A 10000-nucleotide genomic window follows, 5' to 3' on the forward strand; every position below is an offset into this window, starting at 1 on the left:
CAGTGTTTGTGTGTATTTGATGCTGTTATTGTTTATGCCTCTACTCACAGATGGCCATGTTTGTTTGTGTGTATTTGAGGTTGTTGTTTATCTACTCACAGATGTTGTATGCGGTCGCCATGTTTGTTTGTGTGCATTTGTTGTTGTTGTTGTTTATCTACTCACATATGTTGTATGCGGTCGCCAGGCTTGGAATTTCACCATTCTGGGGGCAAGGCCACTTGGCCTTCAGTTGGGCATATTTGGTGGGGGGGCACCAAGGCCAAAGTTAACTGTACAGTAGTAGGCTATAAAAATGATCAAAGTTGTATTTAGCCTATTCACTGCAGTAGACCTGCATCACTGTATGAAACATTACAAAAACATGAAACATGACATTTTACACTGTAAATCTTCTGATCATCTAATATTTACAGATATCTAGGCTATATTTAACATGTATTTTATATTTGGCCTGTTATGAAATCATGTAGGCTGTTGAACAATTTAAGCACAGCTCAGCTTTAAGAAACTCAAATAGCCTATAGATGCATGCTTAGCATTTTGTGATCATTAAGGCTACTTTCACAAACTCTTAGTCAATGGTCCTCTGATTTATCTATGCTATCTAGGCGATATTTGTAACATTTATTTTGTATTTGGCCCGTTATGAAATCATGTGGAACAATTTAAACACATTGTAAAACTTAAAGCCCAAATTTGGAGACATCCATGCATGTCGAAATTTGCTGCAAATTCAAAACTGGAACGGCCAACTGTACAGGGGGCTGCTTTACACCTTTGTGTTCGGTAAGGTCTGCTGTTTATTCTTATATACTGTATGGTTTGTCATGTGTTAAACGAAGGGTTCGTGAAGTATTCCAACGAGATGAATGGGTAGGGAGATGGACGCAAAACCTTCAGTAGAATTTATGAATAAATTGAATTATATAATTTACTTTTCTCGCGAACCGTTCACCACAGCAATTAGCGCATCGTTTAAAAGCTGAGAAAAAGCTCTGTCATGTGATACTTGTGATGTCTGTGTGATGAATAGGCTACTTCGCGAGTAGTTCAACTGAGAAGAATGGGTGAATTTGGACGCACTTTCTTTCTTGCGCTGTCACTTTCTCCACTGCGTAAAAGACTAAATTAATTTGCGCTGTGAATGCCAAGATTATTTTGACAGGCCATAGGCTAAATAAAAATCGCTATTAGTAGGACGCAAAGCAGAATATTGAAAGAAGGGGGCACCAAGGCTACCGTGGCTTGTAAACCTCTGATTTTCAAAGGGGCATCACGGACAACGCAAGGGGCAACGACGGCCATGGCCGTCGTGGCCGCCGTGAAATTCCTACCCTGGCGGTCGCAATGTTTGTTTGTGTGCATTTGTTGTTGTTGTTGTTTATCTACTCACAGATGTTGTATACGGTCGCCATGTTTGTTTGTGTGCATTTGTTGTTGTTGTTGTTTATCTACTCACAGATGTTGTATGCGGTAGCCATGTTTGTTTGTGTGCATTTGTTGTTGTTGTTGTTTATCTACTCACAGATGTTGTATACGGTCGCCATGTTTGTTTGTGTGCATTTGTTGTTGTTGTTGTTTATCTACTCACAGATGTTGTATGCGGTCGCCATGTTCTCCTTGTTGGAGGTGGAGTCGTCGAGCTGCAGCGTGTTGTTGACCAGCACGAGGCCGCTCTCTGGTCCGAGGGTCACCTCTGGGGTCACCTGCTCCAGCCCGATGCCCAGCGTGGCCGACCCCGTCAGCACCACGCTCACCACCCCCCCGCCGAGCTCAGCCGACGGGTGCAGCACTTCCCCCCCACCCCCGCGGTCCCCCCCCATATGCTCCTGCTCCAGCACCGCAGGGGGCAACTCCAGGGGCATCACCCCAACACCCCCCCGCCCCCCCTCCATGCCGCCTAGCGGCCCCCCAGGACTGCTGCCCCGCGACTCCATGGCCCCCCCCAGGCTCCCGTCCAGCGACACCTGCACCTCATGCTCGCCCTGCCCCCCCACCTGCCGAGAGTCCGCGTCCAGACCGCCCACCCCCACCATCCCCAACGGCTCCAGACCCCCCCCCGCACCCCCCCCATACGGGTCCAGGCCTGGGGGGCCGCTGCTGGCCGCTGACAGAGCTGCGTCCATGCCAAGGCTGCTCGGGTGGATGTACTGGGGCGGGGGACGGTCCGCCAGGTACGATAGGATACCTGCAGACCAACACACAGGTGAGATGAGACACAGGTGAGATGAGACATGGGTGAGATGAGACACAGGTGAGATGAGACAGGACACAGGTGAGATGAGACAGGACGCAGGTGAGATGAGACATGGGTGAGATGAGACAGGACGCAGGTGAGATGAGACAGGACACAGGTGAGATGAGACATGGGTGAGATGAGACGCAGGTGAGATGAGACATGGGTGAGACAACTTCAACAGTGCTGGCTGCCATTCTGAACAGAACATATCTGATCCTGATCTGTTCCAACACTAGCTACTCCTGCTTATCATGCTGCTCATCATGCTGCTCATCATGTCCACAGTAGCTACTCCTGCTCATCATGTCTACAATATGATCATGTGTGTGTGTTGGTGTACCTGGCTGTGTGTGTGCGTGTGTGTGTGTGTTGGTGTAACTGGCTGTGTGTGTGTGTGTGTTGGTGTACCTGGCTGTGTGTGTGTGTGTGTGTGTGTACCTGGCTGTGTGTGTGTGTGTGTGTGTGTGTGTGTGTGTGTGTGTGTACCTGGCTGTGTGTGTGTGTGTGTGTGTGTGTGTGTGTGTGTGTGTGTGTGTGTACCTGGTAGGATGTGCCTGAAGTAGCTGCTCTCCAGATGGGGGTAGGGGGGCGGGGGCAGGGGGTAGTTGCGCTCGGCCAGCGGCGCCATGGGCAACATGAGGGACAGCGCCGACGGCAACGGCCCCAGAGATGACGCCAAGCTCGGGATGGCCACTGCTGGCATGCCTGCTGAAGAGGGCACGCACACACACACACACACACATCAGGATAGCACACACACACACACACACATTCACATTCAGGATAGCACACACACACAGTCAGGATAGCACACGCACACACACACAGTCAGGATAGCACACGCACACACACACAGTCAGGATAGCACACGCACACACACACACACACACACACACACACACACACACACACACAGTCAGGATAGCACACGCACACACACACAGTCAGGATAGCACACACAGTCAGGATAGCACACACACACACACACACACACACACACACACACACACACACACACACAGAGTCAGGATAGAAGACTACAGGGGAAGCTCAGCCTCCTCTAAAATATCACAGAAAATTGCATCAAATAATACTGTATTACATTAGCCTATCTTCCAACTAGAACATGCTGAAAACATGTTCATCTTCATGGCTAGTAAGCAGTAAGGTTTTGTCGGTCATTTATCGTGATTTCGCACCCCTGATACATTGCTGTGACGACACGATCCATCAAAAAACCACGCAAAAAAAACATAGACGCTCGGCTTCACTGGACTTTCAATGGCACTACAGAGTGGGCTGATCTCAGTGCAGAAAAGCTACACGTTTATTGGACAAGCGTCACAAAATCGTCATTTCCAGAGAATCCCGGCGTCTCTGGGAGTGAATGGGACTGTGGGATGGCCCGGACGCCGGACGCAATGTATGATGATTGATGATTGGAGGAACCGTCTGGAGGCTGGACTCTTTTTGATCGACAGCATATGTCGCGATCTGACAGGAAGTGGTTCAAGTTCAGGGATATATTAACGTTAGTGTTGGCAGGTGAAGTCGAGAGGCAAGTTGAAGCTCAAATTCTCATATATTTGTGAGCAATACAGTCGGTTTCTATCTGTTTTTGTACATATCCTAGGCTACTGTAAACAAAACCGTAATGTGGAGTTACAGAGTTTGTGACTTGCTTTTGTTTCAGTTGTGTATTTAGGCTAAGTTGTAGCCAGATAGCTCCCTATATAACTGCGTAGCCTGGCTACATTATGCTAATGTTTACTTGAATTTTAAAAGCCATTTGATAGTCTTCCCCACTAGGGGAGATTCAAAATAAAACAGCAAGGCAGATGAACGTACAGAATAGTCACAGATAAATAACTCCAGTAGGCTACCGAATAGCCTATTAAACTCCCCCAAAGTGAACAGGTAAAATGTAGCCAAGCCAGCTACCATGTCTCACAACTCTAACGTATACGGTTTGGCCTTTTCGGGGTATTGGGATCATTTTTGCCCTCTAAGAACAATATAGCAGCAAAGAGGAGCATCCGCCACTGTAGCACATACACAACACACAACACACACACAGTCAGGATGGCACACACAGGCACACACACATATTACATGTGATACGCACACACATGTAATAGACATAGATAGATAGATAGATAGATAATGTTTTCATCCCGAGGGACAGACATCCAATACAATCATATCACAACACACACACACATCTTGCACACATAAAAATCTCACATGAAAGGATTACAAAGGTCTGGTACGGACTGACCATGTGATGCATTGACCAGGATAAGGTGCTGTGGTAGTGTGTGTGCAATGGTGGTGGTGCCGGGATTGAACAGTGCCATAACTTTGCTTTTTAATAAATACTAACTCCGACTATGAAAAGGAAATGTTCCTGAGTGTGTTTGTTCTAGCACGTTTCCCTGATGCTTAAGCAACAATTGTTTTCTGGAGAACTTTAACATCAGCAGGCAAATTATCATGACCCCCCACGCACACACACACACTCTTTATTTTATTTTTGACCAATTTGTGTATTATTTCAATTATTTATTTATTTTCCCCCCATGTTATATTGTTGTTGTACCATTGTCATTGTTTTATGTTTGTTTGTAAGCACTTTGGTTCAACTCAGTTGTTTTTAAATGTGCTATAGAAATAAAGTTGACTTGACTTGACCCTCCGAGCAAAAAACACATGGAACCAGCTATGTTGTTGCCATGCCAACAAGAGTGCTCCAAAAGTTGCCCACTGTACCAGTTAATGACAGGACCCGCGCGCGACTGACCTGATGTGATGGAGTTGTGCGTGGGGGAGGCGGGGAGGCCGAGGTGGCTCGCGCTCACCGAGGGCACGCTCAGCTGATCCATCCCCACGGGACTCAGGTTCATCTCGTTCATCCTGCAACCGGACGGCACCGTCAGGCGCTGCTCACTCAGTCACAACCTCTCACAGCACAGGCGAGCTAACGTTAGCTCATGCGAGTAAGACTGTCTCTACATGGCTTACCTGGCTTCAGTTCGTATTTCCCACTACCGGTGCTGTGGAGAACGATGCATGTCTCTTCGAGCTGAGGGAAGAAGACATTTATAAATGGACGCAAAGTCACCAAAGACCAGAGAACTCACCTGCTAGCCAGCTTCTATTAGCCTACTAGCCAACATCTATTGTTGACTGCAAGCTAACTTACATCCAAAGCTAACTTGCAGTTAGCTATCTTAGTCAGCTTACAATTTGCTTTCTCTGGGTACAACACGTTGCTAAACTGATGCTTTACACACATCTGCGAGTTCCAGATCACACTAAAACGTGACATTGAGACTATTTTGCACAACAGCACAGCCATTGCGGCTTTCCTTGCCTCACTCCACGACCTAGACATCAACATAAACAAAGCTTAACTAGCTACATCATGGAAGCTAACTCTAAGTATGAAATTAGCGTTAGCAAACTCATACAAAACTCCTGAGTTCTATACAAGCTCAAGCTTAACTACATAAAGAGTTTGCACTCAAGTTCTCGTGCAAAGACAAAGTCAAACCTTTTGTGGTTTAGTCAAACCGGTCTGGCTCTCTGGAGTAATAAAGTTAAAAGCCAACACACTGCCTGACAGCTTTTACTCTCAGGGTCCATGATTGCTTGACAGAGCTCGCCGCCTGAGCATGCGCAAACCTGCAACAAACAGCACTTTGGTGTGGAGTCCCGAGCGACAATGTCAACTCACCCAAAAGGAAACAAAGTGGCATCGCAGAGCGTCCCTTCTCTTTGCTGAATTTTAATGTGGCCTCAGCTAGTCAATCACCTGTCTGCGGAAAACGGAATGCGGGTTACTACTGGGACAGGTGAGGAATTCTCCTCCCTCCTGCAGACGAGATCACACCCCTCACCCGAGCACTCTCCCCTTTTAAACGGACATCGCGGGGACAGACGGAGAATCTGGCAAAGTAGCCTGGGTGACGCTCGTGCCCAGCCGCCAGCGGCAGTTGTGAGGCTAACGGTCCAGAGGTGAGCAGCTAAAGCCCAAACTATCCCTGCGTCCTGTTCAGGATGTTGGTAATGGAGACGGTGATGATGCGCTTGACCTGGGCTATTATGGTCTGTTTAGATATTGGTTATGTTGTATGAAAATGTTCATTCGTTAGGCTGTTTATCTGTTTATTGTTAGTCTGGCTGTTTCTTATTCTCTGATATATTTTCCAGTGATGGCATTTTCACGGGACGTCCTAGAACGATTGTCTTACTCCCGGACAGGGGGTTTCGTGGACCCGCAGACCCATCCGTTCATAGACGCGCTCGGGCTGCAGTTCCATCTCGAGCCAACTTACCTGGAACCGGTGTGCGGACAACACTACGGCGCGCACCTCTCCTACCTGCCCCTCAACGCGCACATCAGCGTGTACGACTACTCCTTCGAGCCTGCGTTCATCCGCAAGCGCAACGAGCGGGAGAGGCAGCGCGTGCGTTGTGTCAACGAGGGATACGCGCGCCTCCGCCAGCATCTTCCATACGAACTCGAAGACAAGAGACTCAGCAAGGTGGAGACGCTGCGCGCGGCGATCAGCTATATCAAACACCTGCAGGAGGTTCTGAGCGCCGGTCTACCACGAGCCGCGGAGGCGCGTGGGTCCGTTTCCTCCCCAGAAGTGACCGCTTGGAGCAGAGACAGAACGTCCTGAACCTGCCCGGCGCTGGGGAAAGGGACAGACGCTGTAGATGTTAGTTTAGCTTTTGTCCAAAGCGAATTGCAAATTGCAAACCAAATTGTACATCATTGTGTATTTGATGGCCAGATGTTTTGGTGAAGCTGTGCTGCTCTCTCTCTCTCTCACACACACACACACACACACACAATGTTTTGGTGAAGCTGTGCTGCTGTGGACAGCTGAGAGTTTGAGAGTTTTGTGTGAGGGTCATATCAAGAGTGTGTGAGGGTCATATCCAGAGTGTGTGTGGTCCATATCCAGACGCCACTTGCCCACCTAGCCTCTGGCTCCGGTCCTTTCCAGAGGAGAAGTCATTCCAGTCAGGTGCCAGTGAGGTCCAGCATCTAAATGCAGAGTGGAAAAAGTCTGGCTTCAGACAGTAAAGGTGGTTTCACCTGTGCACTAAGGGACAGATGACTTCACAGAATAGCCAATCTACCTGTGCTAAGGAGTGGTGGCCAATCTACCTGTGCTAAGGAGTGGTGGCCAATCTACCTGTGCTAAGGAGTGGTGGTCATTTAGTGAAATATTGGAACACATATGTGGTAGGACTTTGTTTTTTTCTTTAACTTTTTGAAGCCAGACTTGTACACCTCTGTCTAAATGATGATAATGGAGATCGTTTGAAGTTGTTAAACTTGATTAAGTCTCTTATACAGAACATGTACATACTTGCTTACTTACTTACTTACTATAGAGAACATGTACATACTTACTTACTATAGAGAACATGTAAAGCACATGATGAGCACTGTGTGTAGGCTACAATAATCCCCTCACTTCCCTCCACTGCCTCCTGCTACACCTTGACTAGTGCTTATAACGTCTGCACTCTAATCCTCCAGTAACAGTATTGATTGATGCAGTGTGCAGTATACAGTATGCTAGTATTGATTGATGCAGTGTGCAGTATGCAGTATGCTAGTATTGATTGATGCAGTGTGCAGTATGCAGTGTGCTAGTATTGATTGATGCAGTGTGCAGTATGCAGTGTGCTAGTATTGATTGATGCAGTGTGCAGTATGCAGTGTGCTAGTATTGATTGATGCAGTGTGCAGTATGCAGTGTGCTAGTATTGATTGATGCAGTGTGCAGTATGCAGTATGCAGTATGCAGTATGCAGTATGCAGTATGCTAGTATTGATTGATGCAGTGTGCAGTATGCAGTGTGCTAGTATTGATTGATGCAGTGTGCAGTATGCAGTATGCAGTATGCTAGTATTGATTGATGCAGTGTGCTCATTCCTACCTAAGCTCTCCTCTGCACTGTAGCTGGGATGTTAGTCCTTATCTCTTCATTGTGAATAAAGTGTCTGTAAAATGACTAAATGTAAAATGTATGTGCTGCTGTATAATTAAACTTGAACTTGAAGTCTGTTGTCTGTCTGCACTGGTGTGTGAAGTTGTGTGTGTGTGGTGTGTGAGGTTGTGTGTGTGTGGTGTGTGAGGTTGTGTGTGTGTGGTGTGTGAGGTTGTGTGTGTGAGGTTGTGTGTGTGAGGTTGTGTGTGTGAGGTTGTGTGTGTGTGGTGTGTGAGGTTGTGTGTGTGTGGTGTGTGAGGTTGTGGGCTAGAGGATAGCTGCCCTGTGCTGAAGAGCAAGGAAGGACACCACACACACACACACCACACACACACACACACACACACACACACACCTCTAGTGTCTGCACAGCTCGCTCAATCACCCAGGTGGACAACATACATTTCGGGCATGCCGCCTGAAATGCACATGCGTTGTCACGACTACATAAACAAATGTTTATGCACATACATCCAGTCGGTTAAGACGTTGGGAAAGGTTACCGCCCCCCATGAGGGGGAAAGCATGCTAACCTCACACAATGGAAGTCAATGGGCGAACTAGCTAACAGTTAGACTTTATACATTCGTTTTACATTCAGGTGGAGTTCTGCTTGTTTCTGAACACAATAATTTGAAGGAATTGTGTTTACTTAACTGCCCAGTGTATGCTAACAACTTAATTCACCCTCGATTGCCCAATGTTGACGACAAATTTCTCTGGAAGCTATATTCAATGGTAGCATCATTAGGTTGCTACCTGGCTAACTTTATATCGTCAGTGTAACATAACCAACTGGTACACATTACTTGTTAAAACTATTCCCACGGCCATTGTAGGGAATGTGCATTCATGTGAGAATAAATTCAGATGCAACTTACGTAGTATGTGATGTTAAGGCAAAGGGTTAGCTTGCTAAACCGAGCTACACAGTCCGCCATTGAAAGCAGTTCTACAATGAGTACACTCGAGACAGTTCTGGCCGCTTAACTGAATTAGCAAAATGAGGGAACTTAATGTTACCCTTAACCTCCTTGGTCTCAGTTGAAACGGTTTGTGCCGCTTAGTGATGTTTGCTAAAAGATTTAATATTTTTTAGGTGCTTTCTGTACTCAAGCGATTGCACCTCCATTAGATTACATGCAATCCAAAGCGAGATGTTTTCCCCTCGGGGCTTTCAGCCATGGTAACCCACGTGACAACTGGGGTAACCACAATTATGACTAGTTGCCGACTGTATGTATAAGCACATATGCACATAAGCACAGTCTTGGGTGATGTTAAAAAAAAAAAGTTGTTAGCCTATTAGGAGATTTTAGGAGTATGCGTTGCATACTGTGGTAAAGACATAGGCTACCGGTAGACTATAAGGTCGTCTCGTTCAACTGGATGAGGATTTCCTCGAGTTGCCCCAATGAACGTCGATGCTGCATATGGATCAGTGACAGAGGCACTGTAGTTTCATAAAACATAAAAATCAAAATGCCTGTTGGGTTTTGGTCGGGTTCGGATGCAATTCTGTCAGACACGGGCCAGGTTCGGACAGAAATTTGCGGCCCGAACCGCACTCTAGCCTACATGCTGTGGGATGCATAGGGATATGAGCTAGCGTGGGACGCACAGGGATATGAGCTAGCGGCTAGCCTATATGCTGTGGGACGCACAGGGATATGAGCTAGCGGCTAGCCTATATGCTGTGGGACGCACAGGGATATGAGCTAGCGGCTAGCCTATATGCTGTGG

At 47.1% G+C, this 10000-nt stretch overlaps 2 protein-coding genes across 4 annotated transcripts in view; one reads left to right on the forward strand and one right to left on the reverse strand.

Annotated features, from left to right (window-relative positions):
- prdm4 (PR domain containing 4) overlaps positions 1 to 6105 on the reverse strand; it is a 24963-nt gene extending 18858 nt beyond the window's left edge. Inside the window, exons 1-5 of one of the 2 annotated variants that reach the window (XM_048268547.1) lie at positions 5979 to 6105; positions 5264 to 5324; positions 5043 to 5155; positions 2783 to 2950; positions 1595 to 2191 (exon numbers count right to left, since the gene is read on the reverse strand). In XM_048268547.1, coding sequence (XP_048124504.1) covers positions 1595 to 2191; positions 2783 to 2950; positions 5043 to 5154 — 877 coding nt within the window. In that variant the 5' untranslated portion in view covers position 5155; positions 5264 to 5324; positions 5979 to 6105. Of the gene's footprint in view, positions 1 to 1594; positions 2192 to 2782; positions 2951 to 5042; positions 5156 to 5263; positions 5325 to 5795; positions 5915 to 5978 lie in introns of those variants that run through there. The other variant, XM_048268546.1, reaches the window with a different exon arrangement.
- A 68-nt stretch (positions 6106 to 6173) lies between these two features.
- On the forward strand, positions 6174 to 8044 carry LOC125310828 (achaete-scute homolog 5-like). 2 transcript variants are annotated; one of them, XM_048268548.1, is made up of 2 exons: positions 6174 to 6259; positions 6455 to 8044. In XM_048268548.1, the coding sequence occupies exon 2, from the start codon at positions 6457 to 6459 to the stop codon at positions 6928 to 6930; it is 474 nt and encodes a 157-aa protein (XP_048124505.1). In that variant the 5' UTR covers positions 6174 to 6259; positions 6455 to 6456; the 3' UTR covers positions 6931 to 8044. The 2 variants fall into 2 exon arrangements, with proteins under 2 accessions (XP_048124505.1, XP_048124506.1); XM_048268549.1 differs by having other exon boundaries at positions 6251 to 6349.
- Positions 8045 to 10000: the final 1956 nt, after the last annotated feature.

Source organism: Alosa alosa, chromosome 17, assembly GCF_017589495.1.
Source record: "Alosa alosa isolate M-15738 ecotype Scorff River chromosome 17, AALO_Geno_1.1, whole genome shotgun sequence".
NCBI classification, from domain to species: Eukaryota; Metazoa; Chordata; class Actinopteri; order Clupeiformes; family Clupeidae; genus Alosa; species Alosa alosa.

Bases quoted from the DNA above. Each gene is read 5' to 3' on its own strand.
- LOC125310828 (XM_048268548.1), top strand. From the start codon at position 6,457: ATGGCATTTTCACGGGACGTCCTAGAACGATTGTCTTACTCCCGGACA.